This window comes from Mus caroli, chromosome 7, assembly GCF_900094665.2.
Source record: "Mus caroli chromosome 7, CAROLI_EIJ_v1.1, whole genome shotgun sequence".
Taxonomy (NCBI): domain Eukaryota; kingdom Metazoa; phylum Chordata; class Mammalia; order Rodentia; family Muridae; genus Mus; species Mus caroli.
This window is the reverse complement of record NC_034576.1, coordinates 116,348,627-116,375,089: the sequence shown is the minus strand read 5'-3', so window position 1 is coordinate 116,375,089 and position 26,463 is coordinate 116,348,627. Positions and strand designations below refer to the sequence as shown.

The 26,463-nt window shown below is 45.1% G+C and overlaps 1 protein-coding gene across 1 annotated transcript in view; it reads left to right on the top strand.

Annotated features, from left to right (window-relative positions):
* The first annotated feature begins 5,319 nt into the window (after positions 1–5,319).
* The window catches only part of Rras2 (RAS related 2), a 69,551-nt gene continuing 48,407 nt past the window's right edge, over positions 5,320–26,463 (top strand). The window contains exon 1 of the mRNA XM_021166965.1: positions 5,320–5,705. Coding sequence (XP_021022624.1) covers positions 5,598–5,705 — 108 coding nt within the window. The 5' untranslated portion in view covers positions 5,320–5,597. The remainder of the gene's footprint in view (positions 5,706–26,463) is intronic.

The window sequence follows — 26,463 nt, the reverse complement described above, 5'->3', positions numbered from 1 at the left end:
AATGTTCTTAACTGCTCATCTATCTCTCTAGACACCTTGTTTGAATTTTTGTTTTGAGATAGGGTCATGTAGCCAAAGTTGGGCTGGCACTTGCTGTGTCGATCAGGCTGGCCTCAAACTCAGAGAGATCTGCCTGCTTTTGCATCTTCAGTGCTAGATGACTGACTATTCTACCACACCCACCTTGTTTGTTTTGTTTTGTTTTGAGATGGTGTCTCACATAACCCAGGCTGGGCTCAAATTTACTATGCAACCCAAAATGACCTTAAACTGCTTGTGCCTCCGGAGTGCTGAGATTACAGGTATGTACCACCATACCTTGTCATCTTGTAGTTTGATATTACAAGTGACACTGTCCTTTTTGGTTTGAGTTTTGTCCCATAACTTTCCTTTAACTAATTTCTGTGGCCAAGTTGAATATGGTAGTAATCTTGGCATTCAAGAAGCTGAGACAGGAGGATTGCTGTGAGTTTGAGGCCACTTTGGGCCACTGAGTAGGACAATGTTAAAAAACAAAAACAGAAGCAAAAGAAACAATGTAAAAACTTACCATAGCCGCTGGAAGTTGGCAATTTTTTGGTTTTTGTTTGTTTGTTTGTTTGTTTGTTTGTTTTCGAGACAGGGTTTCTCTTTGTAGCCCTGGCTGTCCTGGAACTCACTCTGTAGACCAGGCTGGCCTAGAACTGAGAAATCTGTCTGCCTCTGCCTCCCAAGTGCTGGGATTAAATGTGTGGGCCAACACCGCCCGGAAAGATTGGCAATTTTAAGTAAGCTTGGCTTAACCCATGGAGCTTGAAGTAGGGTTAGGCTGTTCTCAGACCTGAGGTGAAATTTAGAGACAATGTGCTTTTTGAGGTTTCATTTACATCTTGTCTTCTGCAGTAGGAAAATACTAAACGGAAAATTCCACTAAAGGTGGGTGTGGTGCACACCCTTATTCCCAGCAGAGGCAGGCAGAGCCCTGTGAGTTCGAGGCCAGCCTGGCTTACAAAATCAGTTCCAGGAAAGCCAAGACTGTTACACAGAGAAACCCTCTCAAAATACCAAGCAAAAAAAGCAGTTTATAAGTTTTTTATCTTTATTAATTTAATTGAGCATATATAACATGTGTGAGTGTAGGCACACGTGTACTAAAAGTTTGGGAGTAGAGTCTCCCATTTTATGGTGATTTCTAGGGATGGAACTCAGGCAGTCAGACTTTCATGGCAAGTATTTTCAGCTACCAAACTGTCTCACTGGCCTGGTCTCTCCCTACCTTTGTAGGTTTTTAACTGGATGCTGCTCTGAGTAGCATGATAAACTGTTGCCCAATTCTGCCCTATCCAGGAAGTGAATTGCCTTCTGCCCATTGTATCCATACTGTATGTCCTATGTGATGCCTATCCTATTAGTCAATATGAATTTAAGTTATAAGATCAACTATCCTGCAATGGAACTGTTAGTGTTCCAGAAACTTTTGTATATTTAATGATCCCAAGCACAATATAGCAAAACTTCAAATTTTATCACTGTATAATGTTTGGTCATTATTAATTATCTCTTATCATACCTAACTTATAATTAAACTTAGTCAAAGTTTGTATGTATAGGATCAGATTCTAGTTGCATCTTCCAGCATCCGGTGAGGTACTTGGATCCTATTCCCCAGAATGATGAAGCACTGTAGTATTTGAAAGGGGAAGAAGCTATGGATGCCTGGGAAGCAGTCTAGAGGACAGGTTTGCTGGCTTGGCCTCCATATTGGATTTTAGCCACACCCAGGATGCACATGGTGCACATGGGAAGATGCAGGACCAGGCACACAGGAGAGGCATCCATAGCAACCACAACAGACTCTTTCTTTGCACCCATTTGATACAGGTTCTCTTTCTTCTCTGTCTCTCTCTGTCTCTTTCTCTCTTCCTCTTTTTGTATTGGCAGTAATATTTTCTATGGAGGCATTTTTAGCTATTACAGTTGTAAAACAAATCTTTTAAAGATTCTGCTTGAGCCTTGCCTGGTTCTCTGCCCATGTGATCTCAGTGTGGATTACATAATCAGACCCCATAAGCGGGGGTGGGGTGGGAAGTGGGGGTGGGTGGAGGTGGGGTGGGGTGGGGAGTGGGGGTGGGTGGGAAACTGGGACTAAAGAAATGGCTAGGGACTAAGAAGTCTTCTTGTTTGTACAGAGGACCCAGGTTTGATTCCCAGTACCCACATACAATTGTTCAATATACAAGCTTACAATTGTTCATAATTGGTTCCAATTGCAGAGGAATCCAACACTTTCTCTTGGCTTCTGTGGGCACCACACATACACATGGTGCACAGAAATACATGCAAGCAAACCATCATACACATCCAAAAAAAATTAAAAATAAACAGCTGTGTGGGCTGGCATGTATGTCAGTGTCAGAGTGCTTGCAGTCTACAAGAGGCCCTGAAGTCTGTCCGAAGCACAAACTCTCTACCTCCCACTCTGTCTCTCCCCCTCTCTCTCTTGCTCACATACACAGAATGCACAAGCCATAATTTTGTTTTTGTTGTGACTTTGTGGGTCAGGGGTTAAGGCACAGCTGGGCTGGGCCATTCTCTCCTGAAGCTTCACAGCCAGAGGCCAGGAGGAGCTGTGTTCTTCTGAAGCCTGCACTAGGGTGGTTGTCCTAGATGCGTCACGGAGATGACTGCAGATAGCGTTGGTGACGGTAAGTGCGGCTAAGGGTGCCCTGTATACTTTACTGTGTGACTGTTTGTGTGTGTGTGTGTGGGTTTTTAATTTTTAAATTTTTTTTTATTTTTGTTTTTTTGGTTTTTTGAGACAAGGTTTCTCTGTGTAGTCCTGGCTGTCCTGGAACTCACTTGGTAGACCAGGCTAGCCTCAAACTCAGAAATCCACCTGCTGCTGCCTCCCAAGTGCTGGGAATAAAGGCATGTGCCACCATCGCCTGGCTTGTTTTTGTGTTTTAAAACTATTTTTGTCTATGCACATGCCATATGTGTGCAGGTGCCTGTGAAGTCTGGAAGAGGGCATAGGACATAGGGTCCCTTGGGACTGGAATCACAGGCAGTGATGTGGGATCTGGGAATCAAACTTGGGTCCTCTGCAAGAGCAGCAACTGTTCTTAACCTCTGATCTCTGACCCCTACCTCTTTTTATTTTTTGTGACAGGGTCTCACTATGCAGACCTGGCTGTCCTAGAAATCAAGATGTGGAGCAGGCCGGCCTTAAATTCACAGAGACTCACCCACCCACCTCTGCTTCCTGAATGCTGGGATTAAAGGCATGTACCACCATATTTCATATTTTTCAGTGTTTTTTAAAAAGATTTATTTATTATTTATTTTATGTGTATATGAGTACGCTGTCACTGTCTTCAGACACACCAGAAGAGGGCATTAGATCCTATTACAGATGGTTGTGAGCTACCATGTGGTTGCTGGGAATTGAACTCATGACCTTTAGAAGAACAGCCAGTGCTCTTAACCCCCACCCCCCCACCCCCCAGCCATCTCTCCAGCCTTTTCTGTGTTTTTAAATTAAATTTACAAGACGAATACAAAGTAATAGGTAAGCTTCACTCTGGCATTTCCACACACATGCACTATGACGCTTCATTCAAATTTGCCCCTCCCCTATACTGCCCTCCCAGGACCCTCCTCCTTCTCTCTGGCTGGTTCCCTTCTGGATTCAGGAGCACTTTTGTTTGGTATGTATACACAGCCATCTCATGGTAATCAATTTTCACTTGACTCCCAAGAGAGAGTTAAAAACTGTGCGGTCTTTTACGTTGTGGCCTCGGAAGCCATTCTGTATCTTCCCTACTCTATTCTACTGGCTTCATTCAGGGCACGAAGTGTTCAAGAACTGGAAGGCATATTGTAAAACCACCATGCTTAGCCCACACTAGCAATGTGTTATGCACTGCGTTTCTTTGTGTATATATATGTGTTTGGGTGGGATGTCTGCACGGCAGTGAAGGCACTGTGGAGGGCGGAGAACAAGTGTTGGGGGTTGTTTTTCTCCCTGCCTGTGGGTCCCAGAGATCAGGTCGTTAGGCTTGCGTGTGTGCCGTCCACTGGCTCTGGCCCTTATTTGAGAGAAGAGGAAGCTGAGACACAGAGCTTAAGTTCCCATCGCTATGCCATTAGCAAAGCAGGCAGGATTTGAACCAGTGTACCCTCTGAGACCACAGCCTCAATCTTATGTGGCCTCTACAGAGATATCCCTACCACATCCAACTCACACACAATGAGTTTCTATTTATATCTGCTAGCTTGTAAACTCCCCTGAGCACGTTCAAAATCACGCAACAGAATGTGTCCCTTTGCCATCTCTGGCTTCTGCATATCATGGTTTTTTTTTTTTTTTCTCTCTTTCATTCTTCCTATCTTTTCAGACTAGGTCTTACTGTGTAGCCCTGGCCTGGAACTCACTATGTAGGTCAGGCTGGCCTTGAACTCTTTGAGCTCACAGAGATCTGCCTGCTCCTGCTTCCAGAATACTGGAACTAAAGGCATGGGTTACCATACACAGCTCAGCTTGGTTTTCTTTCCCTGGAATACTTTTCTCCCAATCACTCATCTGTTTACAAGATTATTCCTCGGGTTTTTGGGAAAACCTTCTCTGACTGGCCAGCTCTGGGGTAAGTGCACCTTGGACCTCAGTGCTGAGCAGCTGTTGTTCTTACAATTATGTCTCACAAGGTGCCTGTTGTCCCGGCTGCCTCCTCCTCTGGACTCTAAGGGCAAGGGCTTGATCATGTTCGTAGAAGCTGCGCTAGCAAGGAACACTCTCCTGGTAGAAAACATGTCACCAACCTGCAAATTTCTCACGACCCTCATACGCAATTATCACACATTTTTTCACACATAGACATAGGAACAAAGATGTTACACCCCAGATCTGTCCACATGCACTGTGGCCCCATGCAAGCTCAATCACTACCCACTCTCTCACTGTCACTAGACTATCATATGTTCAGGTACCGCTACAGGTCTCATTTTCTTCAATCGCTGCCTTATACTTTTTTTTTTTTTTTAACAAATACAGTCACCATCTGCATTCCGAAAACAGGGTACGGAGTTGAGTGAATATGACAACAGTTCTATTTTTCATCCACGCCATCACAGGCTGTTTCTTTCATAAACACGATCCCTGATTTATGCAATTACTGTCACCGCTGTCCATCTTCCCGGTTTCTTCCTTCTCCTCCCGGTGCTCTGAGGGCAGGTCTGCAGGGTCTGCTGCCTAGGGCGCTCTAGAGTCTCCGCCTGGGCGGGCGCGGCCTAGCCCCGCCCCCTCATGCATATGTAGTACCCCAGCCCAGCGGCCCGGCCCCCAGACGGCCATTTGTAGCGGTGCCGAAGGCTGCGTTCGGCTGCGCTGCAGAGCCGCGAAGAAGAGCGCGCTCCCTGGCCGCTACGTCCTCTGCCCTGGAGCCTTCCCGGCTCTCCAGCGTCTCGGGCAACTCCCAGCCGGTCCGAGGGATAGTGCTCCGCGGCCCTCCAGGCCACTCACGGACCCCGCGCGCTCTACCGCCTGTAACCCAGCCGGCCGCACTCGTCCCCGGAGCCGGGCCTAGGGCGCGCGGCGGCCGGGCTGGGCTCGGGGCGTCCCGATGGCCGCGGCCGGCTGGCGCGACGGCTCCGGCCAGGAGAAGTACCGGCTCGTGGTGGTCGGCGGTGGTGGCGTGGGCAAGTCGGCGCTCACCATCCAGTTCATCCAGGTGCCTGGAGACGGCCTGCGGGGTGGCGGCGGCGGCGGGGTGGCGCTACCTGTGGCCGCGGCGACCCCGCCCGGGGCGCGCGGGTGCGGGGCTCCGGCGCGTGCGGTGCGCGCGGGTGCGGTTTGCGCGGGGCCAGGGCGCGCGGCTGCGAGGGCAGGAACAGTGAGGAGTCGGCGCTGCGCTCCTGCCCTGCGGCCACGGCGCCGCGCTGCTGCCCGCCAGGCGCCCGGCGCGGCGTCCGGGGACTCGGGCTTCTCAGGAATGTGGCCCGGAGGGCGGAGCTGGCCGGGTGGGAAGCGCAGTTCCACCTTATCACTGCGGTCAGGGCGGGAGCCCGCGGGTTGCAGCCGCGCCGTGGTGCCGGGCTTCCTGCCCTGAGGGCCGGAGTGGGGACCCCGCGCTTGCCTCGGTGGCAGCGCTGGCCCGGGCTACTTGGCGGCGGCTTCGCGCCGCCGGCTCCCAATAGTGTTTTCTCTTTGTGTGTGTTTGAGCTTCTCTTACAAGTAGTCTGTTTGGTGGTACGTCCGGGTGGGAGTGTTTGATCGTGCCCTAGGGAAATAATGGCTTCGAGGAAGTTAAAAATGTGCTTTGATAGGGGCGAGACCATTTCCTTGGAATTCCCGGTGCCTGCCTGCTTCGCGCTTAGGTGAAGTTTGGGGTGAGCCCCGCTAGGAGGGGACTAGTATGAGTTGTGTGTTGCACCCCCCCCCCCCTTTTCTGGTTGCTGGAGGAGGAAAGTCGGGTTGTGGCAAAGAAAAGGGAGGTGAAATTTGTCTTTAGATTTTATTCTAGGTTAAGACGTCTGAGTGATTTTCCTTTCTCTTTTCTTTTTGATTTTTAAAAGCAAATGCAGATCTCCTTGCTTTTGTCACCCTGAAAGGCGTGGCATATGTTGGGAAGAGAGCGCAGGTACCCTGCTAAGTAACAAAGGTATTTTTACTGTATTAAAGAGGACGGGTAGCAAAAAAATTTTTTGTGTTTGTTTTGTCTCACCCATTTGTTGAATTGATAGAGTTAAATAGCTTATTTTATTTCGATGTAACTGTGGTGTTTAGTGTTATTAAGACGCACAGTTCCATAACCTAAATGATAATTTTCACATCGAGTGAATGAACAGTAGCTGCTCCTGTAATAATTCATGGAATTAAAAAAAGTGCTGCTCAACTTTTGTATTCAGAGAGGATGCTTATGTCATGAGCGTTGACAGTATGCTCAGTGGTGGTGGCGGCAGCAGCAGCGGCTGCAACGGTGGGGGGTGTTGGTTTAAGTTCACCAGACTTCAGTCTGGCTTTTTGGCAGTTGTTATTTGCCTGGGACCAAAAGAGACTTTTAATGGCTGACAGCAAAACAAGTCACAGCTAACACTCCCTGATGGCTAGTTTTGGAGGGAACCAAGAAGGCAGAGAATGGTCCTGGGTTCCAGAACCGGTGGATAGCATTACTTAGATTTAAGACAGAAGCATTTAAGTTTTTGAGGGAAGGACTATCTGAATATGATTGTCTCCATAAGTTAGGATATTTGCGAAATAGTTTTAAAAACCCTTACACTCCAGGTGATTACTGTCTTCCTCAGGACCTTCTTGAATTCATTTGTAGACTTTGTGAGTAGTCTGGTATCTAGAGGCTCAAAAATGAGGTCAAGTAAAGACATGCACGGCCATGATGTATGCAGATGAGGACCTTTGAATTCTACAGACTTGAATATGTGCCTTTGGTTTATTGGCTATGAAAACACCCAAGTAGCCTTTCTGTGCCTCAACTTTCTTATTAGTTAAATAGCTCTCAGTACGTGTCCTTTATAACTTTTGCATTATGAGAAAGATCTTTGCGTTGCGTTGAACATGCAATTTGTACTGTGTTGATAATAGTCACTTCAGTAAGTGTGAGAGATGAGACCTTTAGATGCAAGGGGATTTGAAGAAGTCAGTGTGGGAAGGCTTCAAAGATGCACTGTGGGGCTGGGGATGTAGCTCAGCGTAGAGTGGTTTGCCCAGTGTGTGGAAAGCTCTGCCTTTGAGCCCTAGTACCAAAAAAAGAGCACTGTGTCTTATCAGGGGTTGTGTGAGTGGAAATGTGATGGACCTGGGGAGTCACAGGCCAGATTGGAAAGAGGAGGCCGATGTGTGGGGAGCTGGGAGTGGGAGAGGCATATGTGACTTGGGGCTTTTGGGGCTGGTGAAACAGGAACATAGGCTCTGAGGTTGACTTGGTGAGGAGGAAGGAGGCACAACACAGCACCTGTGTGGAGACCCAGCCATTCCCCTGAGTTTGATGTTGGGTAAGTTACTGAACCTGCCTGTGCTCCGGCTTTCAGTCATCTGTAAGCTGGGGTAATAAAGTTATATAGCTGTAGAAATCAAATGGATTCACATCAAGGGCTTGGGACAAGGTGTAGGTCTACAAAGGCTACCTCCATTACTCTGCCACTCTTAGATTAAGTAACTAAAGCCGCAGTCTATCATCTACATCAGCACACACATATAAACACACCCACACCGACTCGGAAACATACATACCACACTCACAGTGCCCCCTCCCCATAAAAGGGGTGTGTGTATTTAGATGACATTTCAGTTTCTGTTCTCCCTCCCAACCCTGACCGTTCTCCACCACCTCACCGGGTGCTAGGGGTCAAACCCAGGACTTTGGCAGTGGTTTAACCTCGGCATATCCCTTTAACACTTAATTTTATTTATTTTTTTTAGATTGAATCTTGCTAAGGTTCTTAGGATAGTCTTGAGTTCTGTAGCCCAGGCTAGCCTTTGGACTACTGCTGCTCCTGCTTCAGCATCTCAGGTAGCTAGGATTACCGGTATGTATTTAGCTTGACTGCTCATACTTTTTTTATTTTAAAAAAAACCATTGTACATTCTATTTGTGAATAAATGCCTAAGTGGTGAGTAGCCTCTGGTTAGGACATGATTTTGACAGAGTGGGAGGCAGAGAGTTGGGAGTCTCAGCTTCTTCCAGCCTAGATAACTGGAGGTTTCTGCCTCTCCCATTTTTTTCTTTAGGGCTTTGAGTTCCTTCCTGTGAAACACTGAGTTTCCTTGAACAGATCTCTGGCTCTTTGTAATTCTACAGTTCTTCTGTGTTCTGACTCGCTGGTATCTTTGGTCTAGTTTCTTAGGTTTTCTAGGTCTCAATTTCCCATCTGGAAAGGGAGAGTAACAGAGGGCTTAGGGTTTTTGGAGTAAATAAAATGCCGGCAAATCAAACCACGCAGCACAGCCAAGGCTGAGTAAGTCAGTGACCACCTTATTTGTGGCGATTTGGTATCTTGATGTTCTTCCAAAACAAAATTTGTAGTTTTTCCTCAATCCATAATGTAGTTCATTATTTTTAGGCTTCACCCTTTCCACCTACACCAGGAGGTACTTAGACGGTGAGTATTGATTTTATTAGAGTTGGGAAAACGTTATTAATTTGGGATTGATTTTTTTAAGAAATGATGGCATAGCTTAGTGGTAGTTCTGTTACTGGTGCATTTAGGGTCAAAGCCTGGCCTCTGACACCCCAGACAAGCTAGGCTCTGCCAGTTGTCCCTGACACACCGATTAAAGAGACATGTAATGATGAAAAGCAGACAAAGTGAATTTATTGAATATGGCAGTGGGAAGAGGAACAAATTAAGGGGACTGGTGATCCCTGTGTCATCTTTGGGGTACTGCCATGACATTTGGGTTTAAATGGAAGGAAAGAGGCATGCATAACTAAACAGGCTGGGTCAAGATGTGGTCCTGCCCATCCTAACTTCAGTTCTAATCTGTCCTTTAAGGTGATCTGGTAAGTTGTGAGAATTGTGTGAAGTCTCATCTTGGATTCATGCTGCTCTTCTGGCTGACACCAGGGCTTCAGCCTTTCTCTTCCTCCAGCATGAGATTTCTGGAGGAAGCTTTAATTCTTCGAGGTCCGTTGTTTCAATAGTTGGATGGCACAAAAGTTACTCTCTCTGCTTTGCTGTCCACATAGTTTTAGCATATGTGTCTAGCATTTTCCAGGCCCTGGGTTCAGTTCTCAGTGACAGAAAACCAAGACATGGACAACAACACAAAAATTGTAATCATTAAGTTTTGCGGTTTAATGGTTCTTTGGCAGCTCTGAGAAGAGGCTGTATGTGTTCCCATGGATTTAAAGACGTATGTTACCCCGTTGATGTTCTTTTAGAATCCTAACTTTTTACTTAATCTGTTTGTCAGATTTTTGAGCTGTTTAGGGGTTTGGTGGTCTCAGGTTGTATGTAGCCCAGGCTAGCTTGGATGGAACTTGAGGTCGTCTTGCCTCAGCCCCATGAGTGTTTTGATTACAGGCTTGTGCTCAGCTTGTGTTTCTTAGTCTTGTTTTTCTTTTCTTTCTTTCTTTCTTTCTTTCTTTCTTTCTTTCTTTTGTTTGTTTGTTTGTTTTCCTTTGAGACAGGGTTTCTCTGTGAAGCCCTGGCTATCCTGGAACTCACTCTGTAGACCAGGCTGGCCTCAAACTCAGAGATCCGCCTGTCTCTGCCTCCCAAATGCTGGGATTAAAGGCGTGCATCACCACTGCCCAGCTTGTTTCTTATCCTTGAACATTCATCTTAAGACCTTGTTAGCTTGGACAGCTGCCTCAAAAATTGTTTCTTCCTAGATGTTGCCTTTTGAGGAAGGCATTTTTCATGTCCTTTACTAGATCACATATCCTAGATAGATTTGGAGTCCTGTTTTTGTGTCAGTAATTACTTGATCCACGTTCCAAGGCTGGGCCTTTAACATCAATGCTGTTCTATTGCTGCATCTTGGAGGCACTGTAGTTAGAAGTTAGACACTTAAGAGCAGGCGAGATGGCTCAGTGAGGAAAGGTCTGTCTATCTCTGGAACCCACATAATGGATGGAGAGAACCAACCCTTGATCATTGTCCTCTTAACCTGTGTGTGCTAATTTGATTTTTTTCTTTTCCTTTAAAGATAAGGTCTCTGTGTAGCCCTGGCTATCCTGGAACTCACTATCTAGACCAGGCTGGCTTTGAACTCTCAGAGTTCAGCCTGCCTCCCAAGTGCTGGGATTAAAGATGTGTACCATTACACCCAGCCAACTTCTAAGATTTTAAACTTTATGTAATTAACTGTTTTGAGATAGGCTCTTATAGCCCGGGCTGGTCTCAGACTTGCTGTCTGTCTGAGGAAGACTTTGAACTTGTGCTGCATTCCCCTCCAGTGTGCACCAGCATGGCAGCGTGTTCTTAGTGAGTGCATTGTATTTGGTGGTTAGAGGACAATTGATACCTACTTACTTGATTACCTATATGTTTACCTATAGGCTCAACAATCCTGTAGAAATTTGAAGGTACATTTTGAGCATCATGGGAATGGCACATGTACAAGGCTGTGATAGGTGCAGTCAATTGCACGAATTGGAAACCACCTACACAGAGGAACAATGGACTAACAGTGATGTGTTCCCCAGGGAAACACAGCTACAAGAATGATTGGGAGCGGTCCCAGTGAACTGTGCGATGTTTCCTCAACATAGATTAAGAGGCAGCGTGGTAGAACACACTGTTAATCCTAGCACTTGAGAGGCAGAGGCATAGGTAGTTAGATCTCTGTGAGTTTGAGGTTAGTCTGGTCTGTATAGTGAGTTCTAGGTCAGCTAGGGCTACTACATAAGGAGACCACGACTCCCTGTGCGCCCCCCACCCCCAACCTTCCCCTTATGACATGGGGCCGGGGATCACTCAGTGGTTAAGAGCATTGGCTGCTCTTTTATAGACCTAGATTTAAGTCCTGGGACCCATGTGGTGGCTCATAACTGTCTGTAACTCCAGTTCCAGGAGGTCTGACTGCCTTCCTAAGCACCAGGTACATAACGGTGCACAGATGTATGCACAGGAAGATACTGATACACATAAAAAATTCAAAAAAAGTTCAAAAGTAACTCCTGCAGGCTGACAGGACAACAGCTCGGTAGGTAAAGCGTTTATCATGCACGTGTGTGGACAAACATGTTGGTGGATTCTGGGCATCTGAGCCCTCAGGAGCAAGCTGCCTGGCTAGAGTAGATGAATCCCTGAGCTCTGGGTCGAAGGAAAAGACCCTGCCCCAAAGTATAAGGAGGAGAGCGATTAAGGAAGTCACTCACCTTCAGCCTCTGGTCTCCACACGTGGGTTATGCACACTTCCACACTCTTGTGCACCTCCATGCATATATGTATATTACGTACACATTTAAAAAAAACCCTCCTGTTATAAATGTATATAAATGAAGGAAAAACGCAGAAAATAAGTTTGTATTTGCTCATGGGGACAAAACCAAAACAACACATGGATGCTTGAGAGACTAATGAGGGAGGAGGGATGAACTGGAAGTGGTGGTGGGAACAGGGACAGGGACCCTTTTTGGAATCATGTTAATGTTTTATCCACTCAGTATGTAAGTAGCAAAGAGTAAGTAAGGCAGTCAAGCAATGAAGGAAAAGGGGCATCTTGAGGGGTACAGCCAGGCGTTGGCAGTGTACACCTGTGATCCCAGCACTTGGGAAGTAGAGCTAGGAGGGTCTGCTGTCTACGGCCAGTGTGGTCTATGTGAGATCTTGTCCCAAGAAACAAAGAAGACGGGCTACAGAAAAATGAATGAACTAATTGGTCAGCATAGCAACAAACATTGAAAAGACCAGGGGAAATGCTTCAGGTAACTTTTGAACCCAGTGTTTGGACTGTATCCTCAGGTTAGAGAGGGACCTGAAGCAAACATTTGAACTCTGGTTGCTAGGCTCTGCCCCTCCCCATCCCTCCCTGTCTCCTTTAGCCTCTGCCCCCTCCCTTTCCTCCCTCCCTCCTTTTCTTTCTCTAATAGGCATTGGTTTACAGTTTGTGGCACTTTTGAATACTAATATTAGCAAATAAGAAAATGTAATTTAGAAACTAGGGGCCATTGTCTCACTGCTGGACAGGAGGCTGTAGAGGGCAAAGGTTAGCCTGAACTCTGAAGTTCCACCTTGAGGATACTGGCCTGAACTCACAAGGTAAAAAGTTGACACAGAAATGTGTATGCATCTGAGTGCCTTGCTGAGCACCTTTCCAGCTCCATTGAGGGCTGTAGAAATGGTGGACCACTAACATCCAGAGTGCCAGATGGAACTTCAGAGAGACATCTGATTCCAGGGCTGGGGTCAGAAAATGCAAGATGAGCTTGGAATGTCCTGTAGTCTAAGGAATTATTCAGAAAAAACCCAAAATGATGAGAACTTCTCTGAGAAAGACAAGCAAGCCTGGAAGAATTCCTCTGTGCTGAGTTGGGCACAGTTTATCATTAAAATGGACAAGTGCTTATTGTCTATAAAGAATCTGTGCGGTTAATCCCAGCCCTGGAGATTGGGAGGCTGCAGGAGGATTGTGAGTTTGAGGCCAGATTGAACTATATAGCAAGATCTTGTCTCAACAAAGCACGAACTCGATCTGTGGGTAAACTTGATCATGATAAATAAATGAGCAGAATTTTGACTAATGAATGAACACACAGGAAATAGCAGAATCAGAGAGAAAATAACCGTTTGGCAATCATAATGATTAAGCAAGAATCATAAATGAGTATTAAAACTAGTAAGTGAGGTGATGGGTGTGGTAGGGCATGCTGTTGATCCAAGCTCTCGAGAGGCTGCAACTGGAGGGTCCTGAGTTCCCGGCTAGCATGGGCTCTGTAGTGGAAGTAGCTGGCTTTTCTTCTTCTGCCAGTGTGTATTTCTCGAACAGAGGAGGTACCTGGCTGATCTCACTTTGATATCCAAGTTTACTGGAACCGGTGAATCTCAGGGAGGTTTCCTGCCCCGAAGATGACACTCCTACAGTCAGCCCTAGGGCGTCCGAGGGAGGTGCCCTGCCTCAGAGTCACGCCCCCCCAGCCAGCTTCTTCAATGTTGCTTGAGGTTAACGACAGTTTGTTTTAGAGGCTCATAGCTTAACCATGGATTTCATATCCCGAGAAGCGTGTCACTGGGTAGTTTTGTCTTGTGAACGCCAGGGAGTAAGCTGGCACCAAGATGGCTAACATATCACTGGCGCTGCCACCTCCCTGGGACTGATACCATTTGGTTATATCAGTGAAGTCTAGTTAAAGAATAGCTGGGCATTGAACATAACCAGACTGAGGCATAAAGGAAACCAACCTTTTCTCTGTTTAAAGACACCTTTCCTAAATTTGTAGTTGGTGTCTCGGTATGATGGCACATAGATGGCAGACATACTGGAGAATTAGCTGAGAGTGACATATTGATCCGAAAGCAGGAGAGGGTGAGGGAGATGGAGACAGAGGGAGAGGCCGAGCCCACCCTTAGTGATAATACTTCCTTCAACAAGGCCACAGCTAAAGCTACTCAAACATTCCACCAGCTAGGGACTAGACATTCAAATGCAGCCGGAGCCTGTGTGGGCCACTCTTATTCAAGCCACCACACATCCACTCAGCAGGCTTTCAAGAATACAGTATGCTGAGGGATGGAGAGAGAGATGACTCAGTGGTCATGAGCACTTGCCACTCTTGCAGAGGACCCTGGTTCTAGTCCCAGAATTCACACTAGGAGGCTCACAACCACCTGCAACTCCAATTCAGGGGTGGTGGTGGTGGTGGTGTGTGTGTGTGTGTCTGTGCATCTGTGTGTCTGTGTGTGTCTGTGTGTATCCCATGCCTCTTTTGACCTCTGTGGGTATTGCATGTGTGTTGTGGTACATACACTCTGTAAGCGTCAATAAAAGCAAAGAATATATAGTATATGTTATTAATTATGCTGATCTTTTTTGTTAGTTTGTGATTTTTTTTGTTTTACTTGTTTGATGTTTTCCTCCTACTCTCACTGCTGAGGCTAGAAACTCAGGACCTCAGGTGTGAGAAACAGTGAGCTGCATTGGTGTCTTTTCCCTTGCCCTCAGCCACTCTTTGTCTTGATTTTTTGGGGGTAGGTTGGAGGGGGGAGATTGTGCATTGAATTACTTTCAGGCAATTTTTGTTCCCTTCCCTTCTCCCTCTTACTCGCTTCGGGCCCCACTTGCTCAGACCCAAAGGGTTTTTTTTTTTTTTTTTTTTTTTTTTTAATTCTTATTACGGGTGGTTGTGAGCCATCATGTGGTTGCTGGGATTTGAACTCATGGCCTCTGGAAGAGCAGTCTGTGCTCTTATCTGCTGAGCCATCTCTCCAGCCCTTTCGGGCACCATATATAGGCTTGTATTTACTTTTGCATGTTGATGGTGAGCTCAGATGTATAGAAATGGTGGAAATCTTGTTTTCTTTGCTTTTATCTGGCTCCCTCTCATTTCTCTCCTGCAGAAGTAACTTTTCCCGGTGTGCCTGACCCACTTATCATTGCAATGGAAACATTTCTCAGGATGCCACTACAAGTTTTTCTTTGTTCCTAGCTTGCCTGGGAAAGTGGCGAGATACTCTTAGGGCTGGGAAGGTTTTCATCTCCAGTTTTGTGTTTATCTTTTTCTGTTATCTTCTGAAGTGCCAGGCGATTCCTGCATTCATTGGCTGTGTAATGTTCCTTCCATACTGTTCTAAGTAACTCCATTCTAGGAAGTTCTGTTAGATTTGCCTTTGCCATGGCTGGCATTTTCTGTTATTATCTGAAGCGGGGTTAGTGTCTTTTGATAGCTCAGTCTGATTTAAATGGTGGCAGTATTTTCTTAAGACCACAAAATTGGTATTTTTTTCCAAATCTTGATACTATTTAGTGAAACCATTTCTTCTAGGGTGGTTATTATTTTTGCCTTTGTAGAGAAGAATGTACTCTTCTTTGTTTATGTAGAAGCATTCATGATGTTGGAAGTCAAGAACTGATTTGTGCTGAGAGACACTGCTGTAGGATTCTGATCCTTTCATAAATTTGATACAAAAAGGCTAGTTGACCTTCAGGATTTTTCAAGACAGGGTTTCTCTGTGTAGCCCTGGCTGTCCTGGAACTCACTCTGTAGACCAGGCTGGCCTCAAACTCAGAAATCCACCTGCCTCTGCCTCCCAAGTGTTGAGACTAAAGGCGTGCTTCACCACCGCCCAGCAATATTTTTATTTAATTTTTTTGCATTTTTAGAATATCAAGATGATTTCAACATGAGAAATTCAGTGTAGTTACTATGTCTGGACTTTTGGCAGAGCGTTATGACTTTCAGAGAGAGGGTATAGGGTTTTCACTTCAGAATTTTTTTTTTTTTTTCATTGCTGGAATTGAACCCAGGGACTTGCCCATGCTATGCAAATGCTCTACCACTGAGCTACAATGCCAGCCCAGCTTTCAAGTTTTAAATCCTTCACTGTTCATCTTTCAGCACTGGAGCATGTAGAAAGAGGTTGGGGAGGTGCGTGTGTGCGTGCGTGTGCGCGCACGCGTGTGTGCCTATGTGCCACAATATTGAACATTGTTATCTTGTTTATCATTTCATCTAGAGACTCTTGCTGGTTTTCATTATTCCAAAATCAGGTAAATGTCTACTTGTTTCTCACTATGGTGTTTTTTCCATGAACTATATTTTTTTCTTAGATAGTGTTTAGTACTTACTGTTAGAACATTTGTAATTTTACTTTGGGTATCCTCTTTGTTCTTTTGGATTTCCTTTTATTGCCTCTTTTTTATATTTTGTGTGTGTGTGTGTCCATAAAGGCTGACTGAGGGCGTTGGATCCTCTAGAGCTGGAGTTATAGATGGTTATGTGCTGCCAGAGGTGGGTACTGGGAACTGGACTTGGGTCCTCCATAGGAACAACATGTGCTCTTAATTGCTGAGCTGTCTCTCTAATCCCCGACATTTTAAGTTTTATGTAACTTATGCTTGGAGAAAGGTTGAGTGGGTCCTTTTGATTGTGGATCAAAGGTCAAAGGAAAGGACCTGTAGATTTTCTGTGTCTCAGAACAGTACGGACTATTTTACATTTTGGTGGTTTGGGGGATTAAACTAAGAGCTTTGTCCCTGTTATAACTAAGTGACATCCTCTGAGCCAGCACTAATGATGGATTATTGTTATGTGAGCCCAGGTCTTCCAGTTGTCACCCAGTCTGACCTCTACATTGTGATAACTCCTAAGTCTCCAATAGCTAAGAGTGCAGGCATGTGCTGCTGTTCTAGCAAGATTAAGAATTTCATTATTTTCTTCGGTGTTTTGAGATGGGGTTGTACTCTGTAGCCTGGCCTGAAACCCTTATTTTATTTCTCTGGCACTGAGGATATCGGTGTAGAGACGGTTTCAGAAGTAGAGGCTGCTTCTGAGAACTGACTTCCCTCAGCCTTTGCTGTTGTTCTAGGTAGAAAGTTGTTTTCATCTGGACCGAGCTGCTTGTGAATCATGTTTAGATGCTGCGCACACATCCCCATGGGTACTTCAGACTAGACATTGCTTTCAGCCCCATTCACCTTGACACTATTTTTGACCCTGTTTGCTGGCACAGAAGCAAGTGTGTCAGTGAATACTTTATGTCTTTATCTTGACATCATACTTGTATTTGCTTGTGCCTCATATTCTTCATAACTCGATTTTGAGAATCACAGGCCAGGAACACCTTTGTTATACACAGCTAAGAGGAATATTAGCCGAATATTAGTTAATGTTTATTAACTATTAGCATTTGGTCTTGAATAAAACTTATTTGGAAATCAAAGAGCTCTTAGGAGCAGGCATGATGGCCCCCACTTGTACTCTACTGGGGAGATGGAGGCTGGAGGATCAGAGTTCAAGGTCGCTCTTGGCTGTATGGGGAGTTTGAGTCCAGCTTGCACTGTATGAAACTCTGTTTCAAAACAAGGTCTTAGGAAGAAATGAGTTGTGTCTATTTATGTCCCCTTAGCAGCTGATACTGAAGAGGGCAAAGAGCCAGCTTTCCTTTTGGATTTCAGAGTTTCTCTGTAATGAGAAGATCATATATGATACGTGTGGATTTGAATCTTGAGGTTTTTGTTTCAGCAGGGCTGGAGAAGATGGTATAGTGGGTAAAGTGTTTGCTATATATGCCTGAGGTTTGGATCTCCAGAATGCATATAAAAGCCAGACACAATAGTGTGCACTTTTAACCTAGCTGGTGGACAGAGACAGATAGATCCCAGGGGCTTGCTGGCTAGCTGTGTAGACAAAAGGGCATGCTTCAAGTTCAGAGAGATAAAAAAAAAATGTGTCGACAAGATGGCTCTGGGGTAACTGTGCCTGCTGCCCAGCCCAATGAGACTTGAGTTCAATCAGAGACCCATATGGTAGACATGTCCTCTGACCTCCAGCCAAACTCTGTATGTGTACATGCGTGTACACACGTACATACACACATAAGTACATTATGGTAGTGGATCCACACATAGTCTTCTTTAGCCCAAATGGTCTTTGGACAAGATAGTCTTATATATCTTAATTTCTCTGGAAATTCTGATTTGAGCGATGCGAGAGAGCCTTGAGAGAAAGGAGTTGGAAAGTTGCTACTTTTGCATTATTTCCTGGTGGGTTTTTCTCCTAATGCCTTATTTTTGGTTCCATCATGGCGTGTGGCTGAGACTAGAACAGCCAGCCGTTGCTGGAAGGAGAGGATCGTTGGGTGGGCAGTCATGTTCGACTGCAAGGAAGGTTTGTGACAGGGCAGAATGTTGATGGCTCAGAAATGACGGAGACAGATGTGACCATGCAGTTTGTGATTTCAGGTCTTTTGCTTCTGAAATGAAGACGTGGCAGCTAGCTGAGGTAGGAGTTTGCGTTAAACTTTCTGTGAGCATTTTTGTACATGTACACACAGGCTTGTCTTCAACTCGAGTGGGTTTATCCTTAGAGGGTGCCTGTCATCATGGCACTTGCCTGTGTAATCCTAGCTGAGGCAGAAGGATCACCAGGAGTTTGAGACTGGCCTGGGCTACAGATGAGACTCTTAACTGAGGGAGAAGTTTGTGGGGTTTTGGAATAAAGAAAATAGAAACAGAATTTAAAGTGGAGGTTGGTTTTGTTTGTTTGTTTGTTTTGCTTTTGTTTATTTGTTTTGAGATAGGGTGTCTCTGTCTAGCCTTCGCTGTCCTGGAACCTGCTCTGTATATAAGGCTGGCCTCGAACTCAGAGAACGGATGGACTGTCTCTGCCTCCCAAGTGCTTTGCTTAAAGACGTTAAGAACAGGGTGGGAATGGTGAGGGCTGTGTTTGAGTGCTTCAGAGTTCACCACATCTGGAGTCTTGGGGTTCCTCACCGTTGTGAAGTCCGGGAGGTTCTGTGGTCATCCGCTCATTCATCAAAACCTTTTATTTATGTGTGAGATTGGCTCTCCCAGTGCTTGTTGCCTTGACTGCTTTTGGAGCACAGACCCCAGCTGTCCTGCCTCCGTCTGCAGAGCACCTGGGCCTATGGCCGATGATAGCACACACTGCTTGAGTAGTTATGAAAATAGGGCAGGAACCTCTGCTGACTGTGATTGGGCTGCAAATCTCCGTTTTCAGTTTTAACCGTGGAGGCTCCCGTGGTCTTCTTGCAGTATGTGATGTGCCTACTTCAGGCTTCTCTGTGGCGCAGGGTTTCGGGAAGCAGCGTTAGTCAGATGAAGCTGTCTGACACGGGTTACTTGAGTTTGTGGTTTTGGATGAACAGTGCGTGGTGCACAGCTGCTGCTCCAGCGGCTTTGTCCCAGCTGTCCTCTCTGCCTGTCACAGAATACTCCACATTCCTTTTCCTACCCTCCTGTCATACTCTAGACTATTACTTAAGCGGATCCCCGCGATCATTACATTGGATGGCTTCTCCACCACTAATCATTGTTTGCTTAGACCGGTCCCAGTATGTGTTGTGTAACAGATTCAAGCCCTGCAGTCTTTGTAATTTTGGGTTATGAGTTAATGTTACGGTTGTGAAATATTGATATACAACAATTAAGTGATTGCCATTGAAAAGGGTAACAAACTTGGTGATATCCCAAGCAAGTAGCTGGTATCTGGGTAGTGGACCTGCATCCTCTCGTTTATTAACTTGCCTGCATTAGTAGGTTTCAATAAAAGTGTAAAAGGAAAAGCCATATAATACTCCGTTGTTATATGTTGTGATACTTTTTTTTACTATGTAGCCCTGGTTGGCCTGCAGCTTGCTATGTAGACTAGGCTGTGTGGAACCCTTGTAGATAACTCCTGCCTGCCTCTGCCTCTTGAGTGTTGGGGTTGAAGATGTGTGTCACCAAGCCTGGCTGCATGTATGTTACAGGAGTTGCCTTACTTGATCTGTAATTATTTTATCATTTCCGTTTCATATCTGGGGAAACCCAGACTCAGTTGTTTAGTACTTGCTCAAAATCCTGCAGTGGCAACAGATTTGATTTGAATTCACATTTTTCTGATGTTGAAGCCAGTGTAGAGTTGGCTAATGCTGACATCTCAGTGTCACTGTGCATGTATTTCTGTCTTTTTTTACAAAAGTGGCTGCTGCCGGGCAGTGGTGGCAACACACCTTTGGTCCCAGCACTTGGGAGGCAGAGGCAGGCAGATTTCTGAGTTCGAGGCCAGGCTGGTCTACAGAGTGAGTTCCAGGACAGCCAGGGCTACACAGAGGAACCCTGACTCGGAAAATCAAAGGGAGAAAAAACCCCAAACCAAAACAAAAGGGGCCACTTATTTAATAACTGCAGAGCGGCGCTTGAATGGGAAGCACAGTGCTCTTTCCAGCATCCCTCCTCCAGTCCTTTGATCTGTGATCCGTGTGGCTGGATCTACACATGGTTCTCAGGCTACTGCCTGCTCTCAGCTGGGCAGCCACAGTGTAGAGTCATCAAAGCTCACCCCTGGCTCACACCTAAGAGAAGGACTGCTCTCCTGGGGTATTAATTACTTGCCTGTGTGACCCTCTTCCTTCCCCAAGCCCTAATCTGTTTACACTCTTAGTTTGTTTTTTATTTTTATTTTTTTGAGACAGGATCTCTGTTATGAAGTGCTACCTGTCTGGAAATCACTCTGTAGAGCAGGCTGGCCTTGAACTCACCCAGATCCACCTGTTTCTGCTTCCCAAGTGCTAGGATTAAAGGTATGAGCTATCATCATGTCTGGCCTTAAAACTCTCACTTTGAGAAAAGGACTCATGTAGCACAGTCATATACAAGACTCTTGTGAACCTGGAGTCTTGTTGTTGTTGTTGTTGTTGTTTTGTTTTGTTTTGCTTTTTTTTTTTCTGAGACAGGATTTCTTTGTATAGCCTTGGCTGTCTTGGAACTCTGTAGACCAGGCTAGCTTCAAACTCAGAGATCCACCTGCCTCTGCCTCCTAAGTGCTGGGATTAGAGCTTTGTGCCACTGTCACCTGGTTCAAAGCTGGATTCTTTACCAAATGTTCTGTTATTTCTGAGTTATTTCTTAGTCATCTTTCTGGCTCAGATTTTCTTCTTAGCAGGACTTTTTTGAGGGAGTATTCAGATCAGGCCCTGGTCTCCTCTAGCTGCTTCTGTAGTATCTTGGAGACTTTTTTTTTTGACACACCCCCCCCCTCAGTTGCTGTGCCCCAACCTTTCTGCATATATGGGAGTTCAATTGCTGAAACCCAGTGTGTGTCATCTGATGAGTTGCTCACATACCACACTGTTGTTATAAGAACCAGGAAATCATAGTCATACTTAATTTAATTTACCTTGTTCTGACGTTCTTTCCGTCCAGGATTTAGCCAGGACTGGTGTTGCTTTTACCTTGCCATGTATTTTTAGTCTTCACTTGTTTGCAAGAGATCCCACATTTGGGTTTGTGTGATGTGCAGTTACCAGAATTAAATGGTGTGTTTGGGGCAGCTATGTCACACTGTGCTGTTCTGTCTTTATCTAGCACATCACTGTGAAGAGGCGCGTGCTGTCTGCCTGTCCCATTATTGATGGCAGGAGACCTCAGTGCTTATTAAGCACTGACAAAGTACTGTTGTTGCCTTTGTAATAAGTAAACAACTGTGTGGCTAGGAGTACGGGAGACCAATTCAATGACTAATGTTATTTTAGCTGTTGGGTTGTGTCTTTCCTTTCTGCCCCCATGTCCCTCCCTGATAGGACTACTGCCTCTACTTTACATTTTATGTCATGATATTTCTCATCTCTTCAAAAATTTTAGGCCAAAAGTAATTATATTTAAAAAGTATTTCTTTTGATATGTTGTCTGTGGAGGTCAGAGGTGTCAGATCCCCGTGGAGCTGGAGTTAAGACAGTTGTGAGCTGCTTCATGGGAACCTAACCCAGGTCCTCTGCAAGAACAATGTGTCTTCTTCAACCCGAACCCTCTCTGTCCTCTGAGGACCTGAGAGGAGCACAGATGGGTGCTCGGGGAGAGGTAAGCTTAGCTGAGGCCTCTGGAAGCACATCTGTGTTCTACCAGCTCTGGTAATGACAGCTACTGATAAAGCTAGCGTAGGGCCAGCTCTGCTCTGAAATGTAGCTTAAGACTGAGCCCTCTGTCCTGGGAATGCCAGTGCTGTGTACATGCACAGTACCGCACACCAGCTTCAGGCTGTTCGCCACCTCCTGGCTGGGCGGGGGGATGATTACAGAGGAGACACCAGAGTCTTCGGTTGCTAGTGTTTATGCACAAGTGCGCTGCTCATCTTGCTTTTTGTTTACAGCAGTCTCTGAGTTATTGTTATATTGTAGTTAGTTATAGCTAAGTAAGACCAGGGAATGTGTGTGCTCAGGCTTAACTGTGCAGTCAGATGGAAACCTAGCTCTTGATTTGATGTTAATGGTATCATGGTTTGTTGACAAGGTAGAAATGTGTTCTTTTGGGGGTTTCCTTAAGGGTGGGAAATAATTGTCCCTCCATGTTTACTCAAACAATAAATACAACTTGGTTATGATTCTTTTTACAGTCAGAAGTTCTTATCTGTGGGTAAAATGTGTGTCTGCAAGCGTGTGTGCTCACACTTGTACAGAAAGATGTGTGTTGTGATTTGCTTTTAAAATGGCTTTGTATGGTTTCTACAAATTACTCTGAATCTCTGTGTCTGATTTAATCTGGGTAGTCCCTGGAACTGATGATTAATTTGCCCCAAGTTTTCTGTTTGAGGAATGATACAAAGCTTCTCGTAGCACGGCTCTATGTATACAGAATGCGTGTTCACGGAACACGGCTTGGTGCAGGTGTGAGTCACGATGAAAAGAAAGGAGGGACTATCCAGTACAAAGCCTGGGTTCTGAGCTATGCCTTACTACCTTGGCCATGCAGTTCGCTCATTTATGAAATGGGTAACTGGGCTAGGTGTGGTGGCATGCAAGCTAGAGGCCAGCTGTGGCTGAACAGTGAGACCATGTCTCAGAAAGGCTGAGGTGGTGGTGGTGGTGGTGGTGGTGGTGGTGGTGGTGTGGGGACCTGGGGATGTAGCTCAGTTGGTAGAGTACTGACCTAGCACACTAGTTTCTGGGTTGATGGTTAGCACCATAAACTGGTACCTTGGCTCTCTGACCTCCACCATGTAACAAATTGGCAGGTAGTGTGGAATACAAGATCCTGTCTCAAAAAAGAGGGTGGTGGTGGTTGGAGAAGAGAATGGGAAGCAGAGGGGAGGATAACTTGAATGGAGAACATTTTCATCAGAAGTTTAAAAATTCCCTGGCAGTATAGGATTATTTATTTAGCAAATGTGCTGCTGCCCTTGTGAATTGCTGAAATTTTCTTTCCAATTGTATGAACTCACAGAGATCGCCCTGCGTCTGCCTCCTGAGCGCTAGGATAAAGGTGTGTGCCGATGCTACAGGCCAGGTGACTATAAGGTTAGGATAAAACAAACAAACAAAATGCTTGGCAGTTATTCTACAGAACTTGCTCTTATTTGGAAAAGTCTGCTTTTTGGAGAGATGGAGTAGGAGGAATATTAAGATCTATGTTTGTCAATTACCCAGAATGCCTGGAGCAGAAGTGTTTGGATGTCACCACTTCCCTCAGGTATAGGTGAGCATTCCCAATTCAAAAATTCAGAATGCATATAAATCCAGGCCTTTGCAAATATCCCATGACGAAAGTTTTGGATCTCAGCGAATTTTGGACTTTAGGTTTCTATACATTAAGAATATTCTAGTTCTTATATGTATTGTTGGGGACTGAATTTCAGGTCACCACACTTGCTAGGCCCTAGATAGGTGACCATTACTAATTTCCATATTAAAGAGGCTGGGGTTGTAGGCTGTACTACAAGTGTTTGCTTGGCATGTATGAAAACCCTAGGATGTTTGATTGACAGCAGGCAAAAAAATTTCATAAGAAAAATACTGGTAAGAGCTGGGTTCAATAGTTTACTGCTGCATCTTAGTACTTGAACATGCATACAACTCCCTCCCCCACTACACCAAACAGAAAGAAACTCATCAGAGCTGGGGCTGTATGTAGTACTGGGTGGCAGAGTGTGTGCTTAGTCCTCAGCACCTAAATAAACCAAACCCTACAGCAGCATGCATTTAACAGGGAGTGGCTGGGACCTGGTGAGAGGCACGGGGAGTGAGGGAGGGTAAAGGCCGGGGAAAGAGGGCTAAATGCTCTCCTGAGTTGAAGGTTTACATTGTAATTGTCTGCTGTTTTGGGGTATGATGACTAAGCAGTTAAATCTCTGAAAATCAGTGTGGTCTCTGGTCTCGGGTCCCATTTGATGCTTTAGTGTCTTTGAAGAAGGGTGTTACAATGTAGTCTAAGTTGAACTCAGGCTCCTCTTGCCTCCTCCTCCCAAACTCAGGGATCCCAGGCATTAGCTACGGTGCCTGCTCTCTGTGAATTTTTGAGATCTGGAAACAGTGTTTCACTTCTGGCGTGGTTGGGTTTCCAAAGATACTTATTCTTTCACTGGTGTGATTCCCCAAAGCAGAGCCATTCATTTTGTCCTGTTGTAAATAGAGCCACTAAACTGTTGTGATGGAGTTGGTGACATTGCTTAGTGGTAAAGTGCTTGTTTGTTGAAGACCGGAGTTTGAGCATTGGATCTCACATAAAGGAGACAGAGTGAACTCCACGAAATTGTCTTCTGACAGCCACATGTTTGAGGATGTGTATATACACATGCACACACACAATGACAGTGATGATGATGATGATGCATGTTACACACACACAGAGTGGTGGTGGTGGTGCTGCTGAAGAATATAGACATTTAAAAATCTTGAAATGGAACAAGTTTGGAAAATGGGCTGTTGAACGTGGCTGGCAGACCCACCCCTGTGTGTGTGTGTGTAAAGGAATCTTTTGTCAATCTGTTAAAGCCTAGGTGATAACTCCTCAACAGGAGGAGTATGCTGAAGATAGATTTAGGGACTTTGTCATGCTCAACAGACATTCTACCACTGGACTATGCTCTCACCACAGAATACTCTTTTAATTCTATATTATATGTATCTAATTATAAAGGGAAGCAAACACATCTAAATACAGATTTCAACTAAAAACATCTTTTCTTTTTGAACCAAAGTCTTGTTGTATAGACCAGGGTGGTTTCAAAAGTGGAATTCTCTTGCCTCAGAGAGCTGGAATTACAAGTGTCTCCTATTCACCCCGATCTGATTTCTGTTGGTGGTGGTCAAAGGTGTTTCCGTCATAGTTGTTGAGAGAAATTCTGAACACAATCACAGATTTAAACCCTGTTTTTGATAATAAGATTGATCGCCACATGATTTGTGAATCTTATTCATTGATTGGAATCTGCATCGTTACGGCTCCAAGTTTCCAGAGCTGAGCGGATTTAAAGGATGAGTTGGCTTTGATTATTATTATTATTATTATTTTTTTTAATAATCGTTGTTGTATACGCTGGCAGCACTTTTGCAGAGAGGGCTGACTTTGAAGTCTACTACAGGTTCCCGCAGAGACTCGGAAGCAGAAATGGCGAATGCTGATTGGTTGGTTGTTCAGTTAACTTTGCTTGTGAGGGTTAAGCTGATGGGACCATCTTCTTCATTCAGCTTGCCTGTCCAGCTATGGTGTTATTTTTCTCTTCCTCTTGACTTCTTGGGAGGTCAGACAATCAATTTCAGCTTGGGAGTGTAATTTTTCAGAGTGAGTAGCAGCATTTTGGTTTTGTTGTAAGGCTTAGTGTAGAAACTTGGTCTAAACCAGTGGCTGCCTGTGAGTTCCAGTAAACTGAGACATTGTTGAAAATTCTCCCAATTTTCTAATCCCCAAAACTCAAAAATCCTGGTTTTAATGAGCTGGATAGCCATTTGACCTTAGTGTTGAGTCTTCTTTCAGGGTTTATTGGAATGTATATCATGTCCACTCCCAATCTTAGTCTCCAGAGCTATATAACATGTGGTCATGGTTCTTGAGGGTGTGGGCTTGTGGTGGACACCCACTTAGCTTCTTCTTTTCTACATTTTTATACACACAGCACTGCAGTCTGCTAGTGTTCCTATTTCATCAATTTGAAAGAGAGTTAGGAACCTCCCTTCTCATCTCTTTTTTAAAATTAAAAAAAAAATTGTTTTTATTATGTATATGAGCATTTTTGTCTACATGTGTTTGTCTATGCGCCATATTCATGTTATGTTCTTAGAGGCCAGAAGAGGGCATCGGATCCCCGGGGACTGGAGTTACAGATGGTATGTTGCTGCTATGTTGGTGCTGGGAATCAAACTCAGGTCCTCTGTAAGCGCAGCAAACATGCTAACTACTAAGCCATCTATCTTTGTAGCTCCTGTAGCTGACTTATTAACTGACTGAGAAAACTGAGTGAATATTTTTGAAATGACTAAAAATACAAAATGCTTACCTTACCGGATAACACAGCAGAAGCAATTCAGAAGACTGACACGGGAGGCCAGGGCTTTCCCTCTTTTTTGTTTCTTGCTGCTGACATGCTTATCATGATA